General features: G+C 45.6%; 2 protein-coding genes across 2 annotated transcripts; both read right to left on the bottom strand.

Moving 5' to 3' along the window:
- Positions 1 to 1922: 1922 nt before the first annotated feature.
- Positions 1923 to 6245, bottom strand: SF3B6 (splicing factor 3b subunit 6). The gene is made up of 4 exons (XM_066314705.1): positions 6004 to 6245; positions 5645 to 5763; positions 3616 to 3754; positions 1923 to 3097 (listed from the first exon to the last, which is right to left on the bottom strand). The coding sequence occupies exons 1-4, from the start codon at positions 6031 to 6033 to the stop codon at positions 3008 to 3010; spliced, it is 378 nt and encodes a 125-aa protein (XP_066170802.1). The 5' UTR covers positions 6034 to 6245; the 3' UTR covers positions 1923 to 3007.
- Positions 6246 to 6512: 267 nt separating this feature from the next.
- TP53I3 (tumor protein p53 inducible protein 3) lies at positions 6513 to 11069 on the bottom strand. The gene is made up of 5 exons (XM_066314296.1): positions 10909 to 11069; positions 9974 to 10241; positions 8529 to 8741; positions 7596 to 7792; positions 6513 to 6841 (listed from the first exon to the last, which is right to left on the bottom strand). The coding sequence occupies exons 1-5, from the start codon at positions 11044 to 11046 to the stop codon at positions 6635 to 6637; spliced, it is 1023 nt and encodes a 340-aa protein (XP_066170393.1). The 5' UTR covers positions 11047 to 11069; the 3' UTR covers positions 6513 to 6634.
- Between the last annotated feature and the right edge of the window lie 10674 nt (positions 11070 to 21743).

Here is a 21743-nt window from a genome sequence, read left to right as displayed (position 1 = left end):
ATCTTATCACCTCTATCTGCAGCGCTGCCATGTGCTCTTCCCTCCTGCCCTCCCAGCACACACCAGCCATCACCCACTCCCTAAAATCCTTATTACAGCTGCTTGATGGAGCTCTCCCTCATGCCTCCTCTCTGTGGAGATCTTGGTTGGAAACAGGGATTATTACATTTTTCAGGCCAATTTCATTAAAAAGAAAAAAAATCTGAAAGGAAAACTAATTGTGCTTTGTGATACTTAAGGAAATTAAGTCTTCAAGGGAATGTAATCTTCGGCTCTTTATTCGACTGCAAATGTGTTAATTTATTTAATTGTATCATCGATCAACATGGTACATAAAATTATTACCTCTATATAATGGATTGGAAAAAATTTACTGTCATTGCCTGTGTAATCAGATATACTCTTGTTACTAATTTCTAAACAGATTCAATGGGGAAAAAAATGACCTTCCAGTCTTAATTTCATGCCCTACTTCCTGAAAAATTAAACGTGAAGTGAGCACACACAAAACCAGCACAGATGCAGAGTGCGAGGCTGGTAACATCTGCTTATTTGCTGCCCCTCTGCCATTCATGAGCTGAACTCATTTCCCTGTTCTTTGATATTACAATTCAAACAAAATCTTGAGTAGATCTCATCAAAACAGTCCTCTGGGCATTCCATTTCCATTCCCCCTGTCTTGCAGGTACAAATTATTATTTCATTTTACATGTTCAGGGACATTGAAAGCCCTGAACAGGCACTGGAAGAAAAACTATGAAATGGAATATTTAATGAAAGACGGCAGCTGAGCTCTCAGAAAAATCAAAAGCTGCTGATCTTGAGGATTCATTGAAGGAATTTTTATTAATCTTATTACCCTAAAGAATGGCTTTTTATGTATGTTTTTCAAACAGCATCAAATCCTCATCAAAACAGACACTGCAGTGCAAGCACCATGCTCTCTGCTATTGACAGAAGCAATGTGGTATTTGCATATGATTTAAAACAAGGCTGGCAGCATGCAGCACTGTTATTGGCAGTCTGGTATTTATTATCAGTGTTCATTATTTATTAGAACCATAAATCCAGCATGGCAACAAGCATCTCTAGTTCCCCTTTCAGCAAGGAGCCTTCTCCATGCCCAGCAGTTGGTGGAAATTATTTCAGTTTCAGGTGGTGTTTGGTACACGGGTGTGTACGTATATACATGGCACATATAAATACATGGATTTATATATATAAAAGATACATATATAGATGGGGGCAGAGCAGTTTGTAGTCCTTGAAAAGCCATGGATGCTCACACAGAAGCAAATCTCTCAGTATTTCATCAATTTACACATTTTTAGTGCAATCTGGTTCTTGCCTGGGAACTCTGTTTGTGTCAATCTGATGGGCAGGACCTGGAAGCCAGGCTGGCCATGGAGGGAATGCTCACCTAACCCAGCTTGGGCTCCAAAGTGTCCCGGTGCCTGTTCCTGACCTTAGCCAGGGTTACTGCTGCCTGCAAGGCTTCTTGCTGCAAAAACAGCACCAGTTTTAAGGGATGGATGCAGGGCTGCTTTCCCCCAGAGCTAGCTTGGAGCTCACTCTTCATGAGCCATTACTGAACTTTTCTTTGTAGCATCTGATGTATTAATTTTTAAGAGTTTCTCTGAGGAATGAAGAAAATCGAACCATTCACTGCAAAATGACAAGTGTTTAGATTTTCATTTCAGCTAGTAAAAGTGAGTACTGCTGTGAGCCCCTTGCAGCTGCCAGGGATCTCCTCCAGGTGAGATGTGGGCACTGTTCCCACAGCTGGGCACGCTCCTGTCACACATGGACATCCCTGTACCCCTGATGGAGATGGAGGTGCTACAGCTCCTGCTCAGGTGATGATGACTCCTAACAGCACAGGTTACATGCAGGAGGAGCACAGCATCAAGCCAGCCTTGATGAAAAAAAAGCAAAATATGCAGACATTTATTTTTTTCACTGAATGGACACAGCATTGTTCCTGAAGTGAACAGATTCCAACAATAATTAGACTTCAGAAAATGAAAGCATTCCTCTATGACAGTACAATGCACTGAAAAACAAAACTGAATTACAAACCCCAGGCCAAGTGTATTGTTATCTGCCCTGATTCTGCACTGGCTGGAAGCTGTCTAGTCAGGGAATATCACAACCATGCAAATAAATCCTCCCAAGGCAGGATACTACCCACATTCACACAACTTCCAGCTGGTTCAGAACACAAGCAGAGGTTTCTTTCCCACCTCCAAAAGATACTGATTACACACACTCTGCATCACACTTATTTTTATACACAGGACATGAGTACAGAAAAAAAGAGCCCAAAAAATGTAAATTTTTCTCCACCAGATGCTACACCTAAAAATGTATGTACAGAAAATGTGTTACAGTTCAACTATGCAAAGTAGAAAACAATCACACTACAGGTATCAAAACTAAGACCTTAATCTACTGTCTCATTTTGGTCATGTGTTCCTCACACCAAATCCTCAGTCCAAACCTGGGACACACAACAAGGCCCCCAAGCACTTTTATTTTTTTGCAGTGTAAGAGCTGGGTTGTTTCACTGCAGCTGATCAGAGCTGGCTCCATCACTCAGAACAAGGTACTGTGACTGGAGTCCCCTTACCAGCTGGATCCTTCTAAAAGCCGTTCATCTTCTACAGTTTGTGAAAGAAACTTTGTTACAAACGTGGGCTTGGGCTTGCTTTGTCCAGTCAAACACAGAACCTGCTCAGTCCCTTCTTGAAAGCTCCTGCTAGAAACAGGTCAGTGCAGCCTTTAGCAGGTCACCCTCAGCATAGAGAAGCCGTGTCACCTTGGGGGATTGAATCTCAAAGCAGATCTCCCTGTGTTCTACATTTATTTATCTAATCTGAAGATATAAATATTGCAGCTTATCAAATTTATATGAGGAAAAAAATTATACTTTGTTAAGAATTCCTGTGTTTAGGCCAAGAACTTGCCGGCAGGGCTTGAAAACAAAAGTTTTCCAAAAAAGATCAGTTTATTTTGGTGGGTCTGTGTTAATTCCATATTTTTCCTTGAGAAGCTTGAGCTGTTCTTCTTTCTTCTTTGTGTCCATCTTTTGGAATGCCTGTAATTAGGAAAATAAAAGATGCAAGAAGATGAAAGAAGCCTCTCATCTTATGAAGTTATTTCCCAGTATGTGCAACAAGCATCACTGTGAACTCCACTACCAACACACACACAGAGAGCATTGTTTGATTCCTGTCCTCAGAGAATGTCCCAGGGCCCTGGATGCTGTCAGTGACACAGAGGACATGGAGAACTGGAGACTTTTTACCCGTAAAAAAGATCTCACCTCCTGCTGCCTGCCGCTGTGCAATTGAGGGGCCTCTGCACCCTCTCCTCCGGAGTACTCTCCCCACAAACATGTTTTTCACACCCTTTGTCCAAAGGTACCTTTTTTTTTTTGCACACAAGTCACAAAAAAATACAAAACTCTGACCACATATCCCATTCACTCCCTCTAACATTTTGGATTTTATTTCTTAAAAATACCCAAGCAACTATCTTTACAAACTGATGCTGGGGTTGTTTTTTTGTGACATCTCTGCTCAGAGGTGACTCCCCCAGCCCAGGTGCACGTACCCTGTTTGCATTGTAGTACAGCACCACGAGGTATCTGTTGCACACGTTGAACCCTGAGAGGTGGTCACAGGCGTTCTTGGCATCAAAGATGTCCTCATACACCACGTAGGCTGTTCCTCTGGTCTCAGGGGTGTTTCCACTGCAGAGCAAGGGCACAATCAAGGTCAAATAAAATGAATGAGAAATAATTCCTTTATTTTGCAGTGACTGAGAGTAGATGAACTAATGTGACTTCACTAAAAAACAATGTTATTTTTTCTAGGTATTAAACTACATCCCTGGTTTCCACACTAAACAGTTCAGAGCCAGACAACAGGAAGATGTGCTGTGTTTTGCTCCATAAGGGAAATGCACCTCTCTACAACAACTGGGTTGTTGAACCTTTTGTCAGGGCTGCCATGTTGTGTCTGGAAAGAATTTAAATCTTTATTACAGCAATGAGCTTTTATTTAATATTACAAGACTTGGCTGTCAGTTAGTGGCTGTCTGGGTCAGGTATGTCCCTAGGATAGGACAGGGCTCCTGGCATCTTACAAAGTCAATTTAAGAGGCAGAACACTCCCACTGGTGCAAGCCCACTGCTGAGGCACAGCCAGCACCCAAGGGAGCACCAATTCCATGTCCTTAACCTGAGGGATGGGACACAGCTCTGGACACATAACAATAATGAGCCCAGAGGGGCTGCAGAGTTTACAGATCCCAAAGGTCTCGACTAAGATGGCAATAGAGACTTCACAATCACAACTGTCTCTAAGGTGCTTCTGAGAACTCCTGAGGACAAACTGGATCACACAAATCCACACTGGGATCTGTGCAAAAGAGGAGGAGAATGGGATAAACACTGCACAAAGCACAAAAGCCTTTACAAAGGGGCTTACTCGTTATGCCTTGGCACTGATGTTGGGATTTCTGTGGGAAATTACATGAATTAGCAGTTCTGAACAAACTGCTGGATGCACACACCAGTGCATCACTCCAGTGGAAAGCCCCTGATATGTCCTAATTCTGTATCCCACTATCATGCTGTTCCAGCCCACAACATGTTTTCAGAAAACTTAAGTACTGGCTCTCCTTTATGCTCATTAGCAAGAAATCCACCTAATTAGCCAGGCAGCGTTTACACTGCCCCTTGTTTCCTCAGCCACTTCTCCAGTCACAAGCACTGCCCTTCCTTGCTTGAGAAGGGTCTGTCTGGTGTCACATCCCAGCATGGCACCAGCAGCACGTGTCCCCTTGGTGTCCTTTGCTTACAGAGGGAAACTCTGTAAGACTCACTTTACACAACAATCAGTCAAACAAGTTACCCAGAAAAGCTGTGGATCCTCATCCCTGGAAGTGCTCAAGGCCAGGCTGGATGGGGCTCAGAGCAACCTGGTCAGGTGGAAGGTGTCCCTGCCCACTGCAGGGGGTTGGAATCAAATGGTCTTTAAGGTCCCTTGAACACAAACCCTCCTAATAATGACCAAAGCTCAGGCCCTCAGTATTTGAACTAACCAGGAGAAGAATGTCAGAGTTGTACAGACTGTTGCTGTACAATCCCCATGCATTTTAGAACCAAAGGCACAGTCACATCATCACCACCACTCAGACACAGCCCGAGGACACCCTGTCTCTGGCACACAAGGGGCTGCTGCTGGTATTTGTTTCTAGCAAACTGATCCAGCAATAACAACATCCCTGTTTTCCCACTGGTTAGTTACTGGATGCTTAGAAAACAGGAAAACTGGTTGTGCTCAGCTTCTGCCTTTCCTATTTTTACCCCAAGTCATCTGCTGTATTTGAAACTTACTTAAGCAAACAAGTCTCTCTTATTTTATCAACTTCCCCAAGTTCACTTCAAATTTAAGCTCATTCTCTGCACCTCCCAGCAGAATCATTTTCTAACAAATTCACGTGTTAAGACCATCGTCACATCCCACTCTGGCACTCGGGGCGCTGCTCCAGGCATTGAACCTTTCCAGCTGTGGAACACAGCTGGCACTGGAGCAGGTGAAACCCTTCACGGTCCAATGAAACTAGAAATACTCACACTCTGATCTGCCGGATGGGCCCGTACTTCCCAAAAATGTCGTACATCTCCTCGGCCGTGATTTTGTACGGCAGGTTCCTGATGTACAGGATCCGGTTGACCTCCGGAGGGAGCCGGATCTGGTGGGGGAAGGACAGCCGGTGTGTTAGACCCAAGGAACGCACAGCAAACCTTAAATCCAGCAGCCTACGGGCTAAATCATGGAATCACTGAACCACGGAATGGCTGGGGCTGGAAGGGACCTTAAACATGACGCAATTCCACCCCCCTGCCGCGTTCCCGTCAGAGCAGCGCGGTGCCTGGAGCGGGACGAAGCCGGAGCCCAGCTGGGCAGGGACGGGACAGGACAGCGCACTCACGTTGGCTCGTTTGGCTGCTTGCATCGCCATGTCGGCGGGCGGAGAGTGGGGGCCGCGGCCTGGGACAGAAACACCGGCGGGGAAGGAGGCTGGAGCGGAGACAGCGGCGGGGGCCGGGAGCGCTGGGCGGGAATTCCGGACCTATCCCAGCAGGCACCGCGCACTCCCCTCCCGGAACCGGATCTATCCCGGCGTGCACCGCGCGGGAAGCAGCAGCGCCAGAACCTGGCCTGCCTGCCCCACGTGACCTCGATCCCGCCCCGCCTCTTCAGCCCCGGCCCCGCCTTTGGCCCCGCCCCGGTGCTAAGCCCCGCCCCCACTGTGGCCCCGCCCCGCCCTCCGGCCCCGCCTTTGGCCCCGCCCCGATATTAAACCCCGCCCCAATGCGGCTCCGCCCCCGCCCTTCAGTGCCGACCCCGCCCCGGTGTTAGCCCCGCCCCCATTGTGGCCCCGCCCCCCGCCCTTCAGCGCCGGCCCCACACGTTCGATCCGCTGCCAGAGCTGCGACACAAACCTATTTAATAAACCTTTCCTCCTTGTCCGTGCCTCTTCCTCCCCACCCACACGAATCGGTCCCGGTGTGGCGCAGAAGCGGCAGGATGGCCGCCCCGCAGTGACTGTCCCAGAGCAGCTACTGCAGCGGCCCTTTCTTGAAGCAAACGGGAATTTCAATGACGATTTTGCCGGTGTTCTTGTTCTCCTCCATAGTCCTGTGCGCCTCAGCGATGGCGTGCAGGGGGTAAACGCTGTCCACGAGGGGCTGGAGACGCGGGGAAGCCTCTCCGGAAAAATGGGGCAGCACCTCCTCCGTGAAGGCTCTCACCAGCCGCTCCTTGTACTGGGGAAAAAAACACCTGCCAGGTTATTTCCAGTCCTTTCACTCCCCGAGGTGTCTCATAGCACGGCGTGTGAAGTGCACACAGCCCTCAAGGACATCCTGACACTCTCACAGTGAAACGGAGATAAAAACACCTGACAGGTCTAAATTGCAAACAAAAAGAAAGCTTTTAGATTTATTATGTCTTAATTGAATGAAATTCTCCAAAGCAAGTGGTGTGAGCACAGTGCAGAACCATTTGAATCAAACTGATGAAGTTCTTGTAAGTAAAATATTGTCTTAAACCATGCACAGAATCCCCCTTAGGGCTCTGCACTGCGGGTCTTTTACTGTCATATCTGCAAATATTCCACATAAAATGAGTTTTCTTTGGTAACTGGGCATCGAAATGGCCTGGGTTTCTACTTTGAATTGACCTAATAGAGATTTTTTTTTTCCCTCTTCAGACTTGATCAAGTTGCCTGATCACTGGAGTTTTATTTCTTCTAGGGTCAAATATCTAAATATCTATGGTACTCATGAAGCACATTAAGAAGTTCTGGGTGTCATTCCTCTCATTCAGGGAGAAATTTGATAAAAATTTTAAAAAAGCCATTGTAACTTAATTTTGTGACATTTTCCAAAGCATGTAGTAACAGTTCAAGGTGAAGCCTTTTTGCAAGAATGTGTTTAACATTGGTTTTAAAAGAAAGCCCTCAAAACTATCATAAATTTTAAGATCAAACTGCATACACTGCTTATAGCCAGTACTTGCCTCCTTGTCTCGGGACCGTAAGAGGCTGGTGTGGATGCTGGCTCTTTTGGAAAGCAGCCTTGCCAGCAAATCCCCATGGACTTCACCTCCACTGAGCAGTCCATAGATAATCCACCGGCCATCAGTACTTAGACAGTTGAGATTCTTCTCCCAGTATGAGGCCCCAACACAATCTAAAATAATATCTGCTCCAGAACCTCAAGCAGAAACAGAAGAGATTTCAGCAATGATGTCAAGCTGCATTAAGGGTAAGAAAATTTCAAGCAAGACTAAAACCTTGTTATTCATAGGTACAGGATCAACCCTGTAATTCTTATTTAAATCCTTCTACTGAAACTAGGAATTGGCAAGTGATTTGTAAGGAATTACAGAATCAGGCACAAAAAAGGAATCATCAGTTACCCATAAGCAGTCTCATGCATAAACCACTCCAAATGCCAAAAAAAGCTACATTTTTCTAACAGTTAAAGAATTAAGTGGGGTGAGGCACTGGCACAGGCTGCCCAGAGAAGCTGTGGCTGCCCCATCCCTAAAAATATTCAAGGCCAGGTTGGATGGGGCTCAGAGCAAGCTGGTCTAGTGGAAGGTGTCCCTGCCCGTGGCAGAGGGTTGGAATGGGATGATCTTTAAAGACCCTTTCAATCCAGGCCATGCTGTCCTTCTGTGATGATTCAAACCAAAATGCCAGGATTTGTTCCCACAGTTCCTTGGGTAGGCAGCAATAACAAGGCACAATATTTATGCCCTAAATGAAAAGAGGTTTAGAGAGCCCATGCAGAAAACAGCACAATTAAACTAAGGAAAGGCCCATTCTGGGCTGAACAGGATATCAGGTTGTGCTTACTGTCTGCTCCCTCACCAAGTGACAGCTTAAACTGAGTGTGTGTCCACATGTTGGGAGGTGCATTCGCACTTTCACAGGGAGATTTTTACCTTGGGTGAACTCCAAAACCTTTTCACTGAAGTCTTCATTCTTGTAGTTGAACCCTGCAGCTGCTCCAGCACTTGCTGTTGCTTCCAGTTTCTCCTGAGTTCCTGCTGTCACAATGGGAATAGCCTTTGCCAGTCTCACCAGCTGGATGGCTGCCATGCCAACCCCACTGGCTCCAGCGTGGATCAGCACTCTCTCACCCTCCTGTACTTTTCCTGGAGGAGAGCATAAAGAAAGTGGTCACCCTTTGGGCATTACCTTTGGAATAAAACATGAACAGGCTGGAAGATATCGAAGAGGAAGGTGAAAGAGATGCCCTTGATTGGACTTTGGACAATTGGGCATCTTCATAGTCTTCATAAAAGAGAGAAGTCCGAAAGTAGCACAGGTTGCAGTGTTCTGACATCATTTTACCAGCCTCAGTGGAAGGACTTTGTCTTGGCCATGTGCAGTTCTGGGCATCTGTGACCAAGATGCTTAAGTGAGTGCAGTCACAGCCTTTTATACCATCAGTAGAAAACACACTTGGAGGATATTCATACTGAGAAATCAGGCACTCAGCAATGGAGAAACACCAGAAATGCTGGGTAGCATTAAAGGCCACTCCTACCAATCATTTTACCATCTATTGGTTGCATTCATTTGTGTGTCACCAATTGCTCCTGAAAGTGAGGCACCACGTAGCCTCCCACTGATCCCCAGGAAGCAACACTGATTGAAGCAAGTCTGCAGGGAAATTATGTTTGGAATTTCTGTTCCTTATTGGATCTTTTAGATGCTGCTCCTGAAGAGTGTAGGAAACGGGTATTTCTCACCCAGGGAAAACCCTGGCAAGTGCTACTGTTTATTACCTTGGCAGCATATTTTTAAAATTAAGAGTGTGGGCTTCTGTCTATTTCAAATCAGCTCAGAGTGGATTTTACCTACAAATAATATCTCTGTTAAACAAGGTGCAAGATGTTGTCTACTGTTGATCCACAAGCAATTAGTGATAAAGTTCTTGATATGGTCATGCATGCAGTGAAGCCAGATCCTTAGAAATAAGATGTGTTTCCAGGTGTGTGGGAAACATGAGAATAATTTCAGGGTTTAGTCATAATGGAAGGTGTCCCTGTCCATGGCAGGGGAGTGGAACTAGATGATCTTTAAAATAATTTTCAACCCAAACCATTCAGTGAGAAATACAGATGAAAAGAAATCTGACCATCTTTCTGTATCCTTCCTTGTAAATATGTAATCAGCAGGGTAGTTTGGCACTGGGGAGAGGTGGTCAAGATTCAAGGATTTGTGTCTGGCATTTTGGATTCCAACCCACAAGAACAAAGTGACAGAGAAAAGGTTCTTTGAAGGCAAACAACATTCAAATGGAGGCATCAAGGAGAGGATTTTGTAACAAAAAAGAAGATGAGCTGTTTTGGTGGGATAAATGGGCGAATGCACCTCTCACCTACAAAATGGAGCAGCTGAAATGCTGTTAGCCAGGCTTCAGGGATGGCTGCAGCCTGAATAAAAGTCATGTCTTTGGGAATTGGCATCAGGAGGCCTTCGGGCACTGTCACGAATTGTGCCTGGCCTCCCCCGGAGAGCAGAGCCATCACTGCATCGCCGACCTTCCACCGGCCTGAGCAGCTGGGACCCAGCCCAGCCACGCTCCCCGCTGCCTCCAGCCCCAAAATATCACTTGCTCCTTTGGGGGGAGGGTACTTCCCTCGCCTCTAAAATAAAATAAAAAAAGAGAGACAAGGCAAGGAAGGAAAAGCCAAACATCAGCAAATGTAATGACCTGCAATATTTCATTCACACTTCTCCAGCCTAAATTCCTATTTGTTTAATCCTGATTTTGCCCAGTGCATATGTTGCAGTAATTTGAGGATCTTCTAACCTCTGCAAAGACTTCCTAAGTATTATTCTTCCAAAGTTTTATTCTTAAAATAAGAATAAATTGAAATACTCGTGAGTCCCCTTTGTCCAGAGTAATCCCTGCTGTGGAGGTTAGAGCATGGCTTGCAGCTCAAACTAATAATTTGAATGTGAATTTGAATGAATTTTCTTCCACTGGAACTGTGCCATTGGGATGTTTCCTTTTCATCTCAAGTGCCTAGAAAAGGGTCTAAGATGTAGCAAGACCAGCGCTTTGGTTTTACATGTTTTGTTGAAAGGCACCTGCCTTTCCATGCCAGCCCAGCACTGCACTAACTCAGATAAACACATTTATCTGCTGAATCAACAAACATCTCTTCTTTCAGCCCTATGAACTCTCCCATGCAAATGTTCACCAGGTTCAAACTCTTTGAGCTCACCGGATCTGTCAAGACTTCACAGAGGGGCATGAAAAAATCTTTGTTGTTTTTAGATGCATAAATCTGCTTAACATACACGTACCTGGAGTAAATCGGCCCTATTCAGAGCACTGGCAGAGACCTTCACAAGAACTTCTCCTTCTCCTGGATCTGGTTTCATCACTTCTTTCATACAGAGATTTTCTGGGCCTCCTGGGCGATCAAAATATGCTGCAAACATTTTCTCTAAAACAAAACAAAAACAAAAAAAATAAACTGAAAAGACATTGCCTGAATGCAGACACGCTTAACATGCAGTGGAAAAATCTCAGTAATGAAAGGTAACAAATGGCTGTCAAGATTCCTGTTTATTTATCTTGCCTCAGGAGGTGATTCCCGTGTGCCTGATTTGCTGTGGTACAGGATCTCTCTGCTGCAGGAGTCTTTCAGGTACCTCCTCAGATGCTGTTCCTGGAATCCTTTTGGCACCAGCAGCTGTTGAGATGGGCTGAGCTGTCAAACCTCCAACTGCCTGGTAAAATCAAATGTGGAACAGTCTTCTGTCTGCTCCCTGGGTGCTGAGGAGAACGAGATGAGAAGGAGAGGCAATCACAACGGGAACAACTGTGTTACTTCCTGAGCGCAGCACAGGATGAGCTGCAGGCCAGAGCCTCTTCAAGTTACCAGCACTGTGTGACAGACCACCCTGCCCTCAGTAAAAATCACTGATTTCTGCACAGGAAAAGCTAAGGGCATACCTGATTATTTGTGGCAAGACTGCAAATGCTGAATGATAAACAGTTTGAAACCCCAGGGATGTCAATCCCCACAGGGTGGTGCTCTATGGCTACTTTATGGTGAATAAGCACTTTCAATTATTTGTATAAAATGCAATTTAAAGGCTTTCCTTTCGGAGGCTGGCTGTCTATTCGTTGTTTTAAACCATTTAATCCAATCCCACAAAATTTGCCTGTATCAGCAAAACAATTCAATGGGAATCCCACCTGATGCCACCTCGTAACAATTGTTTCTGCTGTCTTCACTGGGTCCAGATTTAGTCAGTTAAAAATAAGATGTGAAAGAAGCTTTTGTCCCTCTTTCATCAGGGTTCATTAACCTGCTTTTTAATAAATTATTGTCTTTGTTGCTAGAAGCAGCCCCACAAAAATGTAAAAAAAACAAAAAACAAAAACAACTCCCCCCAAAAAAACTACAAATAAGCAAACAAAACCAACAATAACAAAACAAAAAACAAACAAACAAACAAAAAAACCCCAAAACCAAACCCACCCAAAAAGCTAAGAAGATCTGAATATTTACATTGCTCTCAAATGCACACGAAGCCACAGGAACTGAGATACAAGTTTCCAACCATGTCGGGCTCTCAATTCTGCCAGCAGTGGCTGAAAACGCCAGTGTTCAGAAGCTGCGTGGCTCCCGAGCACACTCCCGAGCTCACCTTTCTCCTGTAAAGGAGGGACAGTCCGTGCCCCGGAACAAGCCCAGCCTGTCCTCGGGAGCAGAGTCCCATCCCAGTTCCTCCTCTCCCAGCTCTGCCCTCGCACTCGGCTACTCCCCTGCAGGTCAAGGGGAGGAACGAGGCGAGGTTGTTCTGCCTTGGAGAGACAGATATGAGGAGTCAGAAATATTAGCGCAGCTCGCCATTATTTCTGCGAACCACCTGGATTATTCCCGGGGTTGGCACGGAAATGTGTTTTCCCGCTTGGCCGCTGCCCCAGCACACGGGGGAGGGTGGCCCTCTGCCCGTGCCAGTGTGTGTGTGATGGTTGTACTGCAGCTGAGCAAGCCCTGGGATTTCGGGATTCTGAGGGTCTCTGGCTCGGGTTTCCTGCCCCGGCACTGGGGGTGTGGGAGCTGTGCCAGCCCTGGTGCCAGAAAGGCGCTGGGGAGGCTGCCCAGGGCTCTGTTCCTGGGGAGCAGCAGCGTTCAGAGCTCGCTGGTTCACGTCCTTAAACCTGAGTGTTTCTCCCTGATGCTTTGGAATCAGAATCAGTGCTGTTCTAAAAGTCTGATGATATCTCCTTGAGCTTTGCAGAAGGATCAGATCACGCTTTTCTCTGTGTCCTAGTCATCAGCTCTTGAGTGTTTGAGCTGTCGGGGAATAAAACTGACACTTCAGACTATTTAAAAATGGTAACTCATATGTGTGGGATTTTTCTGCGGATTTTTTTTTCCATGTAATAATGAGATTTTTGGATTCAGGCTCTTAAACTCCTCTTTAAAAATGAACAAATTTAGAATCACGTATAGTTAAAAATTCTTTGTTCTCACCTGACTTGAGGAGCTAATAATTGATGTGTTTCTGAAGATGAAAAGATCATGAAGTCTGTTCTATAGTACACACAGTGTGATTCAGTGCCAACGCTGACGTTGTCCCTCCTCCACTGTCCCCAGAGAACTTTGCAATCCACTACAGTTTAAAATAACTTTCTAATGCAGGCATTGACAATGCAAATTCACATGATAAAAATATATTTTATTATTCAGGGATGTAAAGGACAGTCTGAAAATGTGTTAATGTAGCATTTCCTTTGTCCCTTGGGTCTGTGGCCCCCTGCATAGCTGTAATGCCATTAGAGAACTTGCTTTGCTTAGTGAGATTAATAACTATGTTATCTGGAAACAGGCTAAAATACAGCATTAGAAAGACAAAGCAGAGCATCTTAGAGCAAATACTGAAGACACCACTTTCCATTCAGTTAAGGAACTTAGAGGGCAGATGCATAGGGTAGTACTTTTATGAGCAGCAAACCCACAAGTGTTCTTGAAAAGACAGAAGGGTGCTCAGCAGCTGGAATGTTTTAAAGCAGCAGTTTCTTGTTTAAAGTTTCGAACTTCTATACTTCATTTCCTAATGAGCACTCTCGAGGTTGATGAAGTCCAAGTTTTCTGTTGATTCAGCTACCTTTCTCTCTAAAGTAGTCTGCTATAATAACACTAGAACATAAACTAAAAAAACCCCAATGATTATAAAAGTCACATACAGAATTGCTGTAATGGAGATACTTTTTTCAAGTTCAAATCCCCCTCACACTGTACTGCACTCAACATGACAGTGCTGTTTCCATCTGAAAATTAAAAATACTTATATTTGTGAGGTATTATCTGCTGTGAAGAATAAACACTGAGCAGTGCTTTAAATAATTTTCAGAAGTCTCTTGTAACATGCAATCAAAAGGTTTGTTTTGGGGTGGGTTTTGTTTTTTTTTTTCCCCCACAAAGAAATCATCCAGGACAGCAAGAGTAAACTCCAAAGAATAACTACTGCAAATCTGGCTCAGGAAAACTTTAGCATTAGTCTTTGCTAGGAACAGTGGCCAGTTATGAACAATGTTACTATTTGCAAGAACAAATAATGTGTGGATATTGTTACAGGATTTTGGAAGTGTTGGCATTTTTTGCAATCTTTCAGCTATACACTTTCTGCCTTCCTCCCATAGCAGGAAAAAAAAAAAAAAAGCTCACATCAAATATGACGTGGCTCCTGAATTCAGTACTGAGTGAGCCAGGCAGACTTGGGGCTAAATAACACAATGGAACCTTTTGCACCTGCTCCCGTTCTGTGTCCTGCTGAAAATAATAAGATAGAGCTAGTCTGAAGTTAGCTTATAGGGGAAGGCCTTGCTATTAGATTTAATAAATCTCATTCTCCGAGGCTTGGGATTGGGGCCAGCTGTGTTTAATGTCTTTATTGATGGTTTGGAAGAGGGGACCAAGTCCACTCTCAGGAGATTCTCAGACAGCACCAGTTTGGGCTGGAGTGTTGATGTGCTGGAGAGTGGGAAGGCTCTAGACAGGCTGGATCCATGGGCCAAGGTCAGTTGTTTGAGTTTCAACAAAGCCAAAGTACTGGGTCTTTTTGGCACCTGGGTCACAACAATCCCTGCAGTGCCACAGGCTGGGGGCAGAGTGGCTGGAAAACTGCCCAGTGAAAAAGGACCTGGGGGTGCTGGTGACAGCGCTGAACACGAGCCAGCTGTGCCCAGGTGGCCAAGGTGACCAGTGACACCCGGCCTGTAGCAGCCATGGTGTGGCAGCAGGGCCAGGGCAGTGACTGTCCCCTGTGCTGGGCACTGCTGAGGTCACCTCGAGGGCTGTGTCCAGTTCTGGGCCCCTCAGCTCAGGAAGGACATTGAAGGGCTGGAGTGTGTCCAGAGAAGGGCACGGAGCTGGGGAAGGGTCTGGAGCACAAGTCTGAGGAGGAGCAGCTGAGGGAGCCGGGGGGGCTCAGCCTGGAGAAAAGGATGCTCAGGGGGAACCTTCTCTCTCTGTACAGCTGACAGGAGGGTGACGCCTAGTGAGGGTTGGGCTCTTCTCTCAAAAGTTACAAGTGATAGAACAAGATGAGATGACCTCAAGTTGCGTAAGCAGAGGTTCAGATTGGATATTATGGACAATTTCTTCACCAAAAGGTTTGTGAAACACTGGAACAGGCTGCCCAGGGCAGTGGTGGAGTCACCATCCCTGAAGATGTGAATGTGGCACTGAGGGACATGGTTTAGTGGTGGGCTTGGCAGTGCGGGGTTAATGGCTGGACTTGATGATCTTTAGGTCTTTTCCAGCCCAAAATCATTCAATGATTCAGTGATTCTGGGCACAGACAGAGCTGTCATTGGATAGAAGAATGGCCTTCTTTCATGTGCTTTATCAGTGGTAGCAACTTGGCAGCTACAGGTGGTTTCACTGCATTGTTTCTGCAGAATTAGGGAGAAAGTATTTCTATATCAACTCCTGGTATTAATCTAGATCTGTGCTCCCAACAGGCATCCAGGTTCAGCCACATTTAGGGTTATAGCATAGGCACAGCACATTCCATTCCAGCAGGTCTCAAGGCCAGAGAATGGATCTACATCCATCTGCTTTACTGTCAGGATCACTGAGCACAAAGTGGTTAAAAGGGACCCCTTCAAAATGCCACTCTCATCATCTTTGTTCCAAAAATCCAAGATGTGAAATTAGCAATCATCTTGCAAGTCAGCTGGGCTGTTCCCTGACACTGGGCTCTGAGCTGAGAGAAGAAGTGGATTTAGTAGAGCACTGTGCTCCCTGCCGTTATTGCTGCTTTGTGCTCTGGGTTCACAAAGTTTTCCCCTCTGCTGTCACTTCCCAGGAAGCTCTTGATCTCTCACATTAAAGGCAAAGGTCAATGCAGACTTGTCTTTATACCAATGATAACTGCATTTTCCACATGCTTTTTATGCTGACAAAAGTCTGAAGTTGGTTCATTTTCATTCTGTTCTGTAAAAAGATAAATGTATAAATTATCATTCCCCTTCCCTTTTATATTGGAAAATACATTTTCCTCCACGTGAAATTCAGGAGGGGCTTGAAAAATCTGTGTTGTTTTTAGGTGCATAAGTCTGCTTAACATACACATACCTGGAGGAAATCAGCCCTATTAATTTTTGCAGGGGCTCAAGTGTTAGTGATTGCAAAGAAAATGGCAAATATTTTTTAGAATGATACCCAGTTGCCATAAAATTAAATTTACATCAATTGACAGAATAAAAAAGGAATGTTCCACAGCAAAAGCCTCCATCTGGCCTCTGGGGGCAATATGGTTAACTAAGGCTGAAGTGCTTCTGCTTTTAGCATTTGATTTACCTTCCAGATGAACCTGGAAACTCTTGGATGGAACTTCATAGAGTTTCACAGTGACAGGCTCTGGTTTGCCAGGGATACAAACAGAATCTGAAAGAATGTGGGGCAAGTCAGACTCTGAAAGATAATTATCAACACAACTGCATTCTTCCCAAGTTACTAATGTAAAGCAATACCCTCTGATAGGGTGGTGGCAGATTTGGAAAAAAGAGACATTGTTAAAAGAGGCATTGTTAATTGTACATATTGGGGACCGAAGCATGAGAAGTCTTTGTGATTCCATGATAACTCGTCGATAATGTTAATGTAGATACAAGTAATCACTCAAATTGTGATTTGTAAGTTCATTGAAATTATGGGACATGGTTTTATTTACCCAGCTCCTGTCACATCTTACCAGTTGTTGTAGTTTAACTAAATGCTGATTCAAGGTAATGCTGATTCACCTAAATGCTGCTGCCCACCCCTATTGGAACAAATCTCACCTCGAGCAGGAAACTGCTACATGAAGACTTAAAGCAATTGCTGAAACAAGCTCAAGAAAATGGACAAAGGACTCTGGTCCTTATCCATCACAATGTGGAAAAAATACATCACATTTTGGATCCAGTCAAGAAAGATGCAGAACACTGGTGATGGGATACCCTCTTTAGATGATCACCAATTGCTACAGGAATTTGTTTTATTGGTATTAATCACTTTTCTTTTTTGTCTTGATAAAAGTATTATATGTTAAAAGTTGTATTATTATGAGGCAATTAGCCTATTGCCACTCCCACAAACATCAGATAATCTATGAAATACAAATGCAAGAAACACTCTTGAACTGCATTTGGATATTGGTAAGCTTAAGTGACTACAGTCATGGGGTTGATTAAGTGAGGAAATAAGAAACATCTGGAGAAGAATATTGAGGCTAAAGTTTTAGTCACATTCCAACAGAAGCTGTAGCATTAGGAAATTTTAGGGTAAAATGCGTTGCTATTTCCAGGAGGGAATGCTAATCCCAGGAGGTTGGCAAGCACAGAATTCATTCCATGATAGCTCCCCTTGCAACACTCCCTGCAGGCTGAAGCAGATGCCAAGGAGGGATGAAACAAAAGGTGGAGCTGGACAGAGAGCCCATGGCCAGGCTCTGCTGTGATCCCCGCAGGAATGGGAACTCGGTGGTACCTCACAGCTGACAAACTGCACAGCAGCCGCCAGGCACAGGATAGAGGAGATGTCCTGGTCCTGAATCAGCAACTGTGGGGAAATCGCTCTCCTCAGATGAACCCCAGTCTTTATACTCTCATTGTAATGAAGTCACACACCTCCATCCCAAAGTTACCCACCTCCAAAGTGTGACCACCCCTCCCTGAGCACGCGCTCTCAGTTGTATTAACTATATCTTTGAGAGCAAAGTGAGGGAATGTTACACCAATCGAGAACAAAAGTATGTTTGACTAGAGTCACTCAAGCTTCACCTAAGTGTAAAGAAATAGTGTTACGGTGAGTTAAGAGAGGGATAACTTAGGACAGGCTCCACATAACGTTTGGTTGATGGGTTTTCCCTGGCTTTTCCCCCATGGGCACACCTGTTCCTACTCTGTGCATGTTGATGATCTCAAGCTTGCACTGGTCATCAAAGCCTGTGTGTCACTTCAGACTTGTCCTTGCAGTCAGTACACGGTCAGTGACAATCTCTGCCCCGACTCTGTGACAGTCTTCTGTGATCAGTGTATTTGTTAATAAAGTGAGCTACTCCTTAAACTGCTCAGCCTGGGTCCTTCAAGAGTGCTGGCAGACAATGGCAGTGGATAAAAATGACAGAATTAGTGACACAGAGACTAAGAGCCTGAGGGATCCAGGACGGGGTCCTTCTTTCCAGACTGATATAAGGGATTTGAGTTTGGGTGCTGTTCCAAGTGCCTGGGCAGTTTAATGAACGCACCTCGGGCACAGCGGGCTGTGCAGGGGGATCCCCATTCCGGACACTGGCAGGCTGCTGGGCACAAGGCTCTCGTCTTGCCTGGGGCCCTGACAAATCAATCATAACAATACGTTTTGCAAAACGAAGTGTAAAGGGCTCGAGGAAACACCCCGTCTACGCGGCACACAGTTATTGTGAGACCTGTGTGTCAGCGCAGCACCGCTGGGGAAAAAATCCCTGACATTTCTCTCATCTGATGGTATTTCTGGCTCAGTACAGTTTCAAATTTAGTGTCATGGTCAGCACTGCAGGGGGATGTGTGAAATCTTGTAATACGATTTAATGAACTTTGGGCAATAACCCACGGAGCACGACTGCGCCGGCTCGGCTCGGCTCGGCCCTGTTCGGCTCCGCTCGACTACACTCGGCTCGGCTCGGTCCCGGCTCGGCTCGGCTTGGCGGAGCCGTCCTCGCTCCTGATTGGCTCGCTCACCGCGCGCTCCCTCTCTGATTGGTGGAAAGCCCTGGCAACGGGAGCGCGCGCGTTGGGGTTGCCGTGGCAGTGCGGGACGCTGCGCGGCCGGGCGCGGAGGGATCCGGCCGTGCCTCCGCCCCGTCTATCTTAGGGGCCAGATCAGGATTGCCATAACGTTGTCCCCACGGGTTTCCGTGTCCCTGTGGTGTCCCTGTGTCACTGGCGGCATCTCTTCATCCCGAGAGGCTGTGGGTGATGGGTGAGGGAATATTCTTTTTGGCGGAAGGTCATGGAGGGGCGTTGCGATTGCTGTGAGGCACAGCCCACCCGCGCTGAGGCGCCATTTCCCCTCAGCGGGGCGGGCCAGCGCGGTGTGGCTTTGGCTTCTGTTTGAGCCCTGCCCCGCCGCCCCTGGGGCTGTGTTCGCCATCCCCAGTGAGCGACGCCGGCACGGGGGTGGCGGGTGTGCATCTTTGCTGCTCACCTTCTCTTTGGGGCCTGCGGGACCCGCCTCAGGACGGGGCAGAGTGCGGGGCAAGCCGGGACCAGAGGGAGCTCGGCCTTTCCTTTTGCCGGCCCTTATGTCATCGCTGCCTCCCAAGTGCAGGGCCAGGCCAGGGCCCTCCGGGCACAGACGCGTTACCTGTTAGCTCAGCATTCGCAGCGTACAAGGTTCTGTTCACAGAGCTGCGCTGTTCGCACTGGAGACTGGTTCTCTGACCTTTCTCTGTCCCTGCACCTGAGGCAATGAGAGGGGACCGAGGCACCAGTCAAGGCAGCCCGCTGTGCTTGTGCAGGGTGAATCCGTGCAGTGACACGTGAGCCTACATGGCTGAACGGGATTTTGAGAGGACCGAGGCACGTGTGAGACTGCTTTTATTTCTTACAGAGTGAATAAAATGCGTTTCGTCAAAGCTGCTGCAGAGCCTCGTGTTTGGGCACAGAAAGTGTGACTTTTAGCAGGTGGGTGTTTGGGGAAGAACCTTGTTTTACTGAGGAAAGAAGAGAAGAAAGCTGTCTTTAAAAACTTAGTGATACAGAGCTACACTGCTGACAGCACAGAAGCAAGCATGTTTATCTAGCAAGGATTTTTAGGCATTGTTATTCTCAGGTTTAATCATCACAGAGTGGTTTGGATTGGAAGGGACCTTAAAAATCATCTTGTTCCAACTCCCTGCCATGGACGAGGACACCTTCCCCTAGACCAGGTTGCTCCAAGCCCCATCCAGCCTGGTCTTGGACACTTCCATGGCTCTGGTACAGTGAAACAAATTCCCTAATACAGAACAGGCAACCTGCTCATGGGATTTGGCATCTGCAGACTGCAACTGCTAGACTGGCTAAATACTTGTTTTATCCACTCAGATTCTGGAAATCCTTTACTCTATTTCAGTCTAAGCCTTTGATTAAACCTGTAGTTTCAAGACCTGCAAAACAGCTGCTGTCTCATATCAGTGAGCCCTGCCTTTGCAGAGAGGAGGGTTGGCATCTCCTAGCAAGAATCCAAAAAAAAAAAAAAAGGCAGAAAAAGAAAGGATTAAGATTCAGTAGCAGCTTGAGTTGTGAAGATGGTGATGAGGAATCTGCAGCTAGAGTCTTTACCACTTGTGGGTTCCTGAAGGCAGATTGCTGAAGAGGCAGATTTTTTGTTTGCTCTGGGGCACCCAGGGGAGAAAAAAATCTCAGAGGAGGTCAAACACCTCTGCTTTGTGCTCAGTGTTTCTTTGTGAGGTGGATGGAGTCTTAAAGCCAGCTACTAAAAATAGAAGGGGGTTTTTGTTGGGGTTTTACTTGTTTTACAAGCTTAGAAATATTAAAATATATGTTTTCCTCAAGCTTGTCCAGGGATTTACAGCATCCCTGTTTCAGAAGAACAAAAGTGTATAAGAGTTGAAGGAAATCTGTAATTGGTGGCATGACAGAGGAGCCTGTGGCACCTGTACATGCAGGAGGGATATATTGCTCACAGGAAGGTGTGGTGGATTTGTCTGATGCCAAATCTGTATCATGTGCTGTGAGGATTCAGGAATATCCCAGCAGATGTTTTTTGTCAGTGCACAAGATCAGGGAATATGAAATGAAACAAATAAATATGTAGATTACAGGTTTTACCTTGAACTGATGGTAAGAAATTTGAATCTGCACTCCAGAGAGGTAAGTTTGGAGTCAGATATTGTCACTAAAGTGCTGGATAGGAGAGAAGAAACTTAAGTGTTATCTTCTACAAAGAAATGTTATCTTCTATAGATACCTAGATTCTTAAACTAGATATTGCAGAAAATAATTGAATATCAGATTTATTTTTTTTTTAATAACTGAAAGATCTGTCTGAAGACTTGGGGTTAGTATCTATGCAGAAATAAGCTTTTCTTTTGTTCCATTCTTTACCTAAGTCATGTGAATCCATTGTTTCCAGGACGCAGTGTGTCTCCAGTGAATCTGAAATAAACCGGGGTTTAAATGGAGGGTCCTGTAAAGGGAATTTTGGCTCTGTGGTTCCACTGTCTCTTGTTATAAATCAAGCCAGATATCCTAATGCACATACAAGTGTAGCCATCCCTGGAGTGGGATGTGCCATTTACTTGAAAGGGACTTTTATGTGATTGAAAAAGGCACAAAGGAAAGAAGTAATAGTCTGGAGGTGAAATTTGATGATTCTGAAATGTTTCCAATGCAGACAGGCATTTTCAAATAATTTGTCAATTACTGTTCTTTGAAACAAAAAGTACTGTCCGTGGTGTGTGGAGATGGGGAAAGACAGTCACCAGAGGCAGCATTTGACTGTGAACCTGATACTCCATCTCTCTGTTTTACCTGCTGAGACAGGAAAATGCTCAGGTATCAGCAGCTAGAAGTCCTTTAGAGAGATCTGTTTCATTGATTAGTAGGAATTGTAAGAAAATTTAGTTTTTGCTGTTTGTACAATAGT

Source organism: Sylvia atricapilla, chromosome 3 (assembly GCF_009819655.1).
Source record: "Sylvia atricapilla isolate bSylAtr1 chromosome 3, bSylAtr1.pri, whole genome shotgun sequence".
In the NCBI taxonomy this organism is placed as follows: Eukaryota; Metazoa; Chordata; class Aves; order Passeriformes; family Sylviidae; genus Sylvia; species Sylvia atricapilla.
The sequence above is the reverse complement of the archived record's forward strand: the minus strand, read 5'-3'. Positions and strand labels throughout refer to the sequence as shown.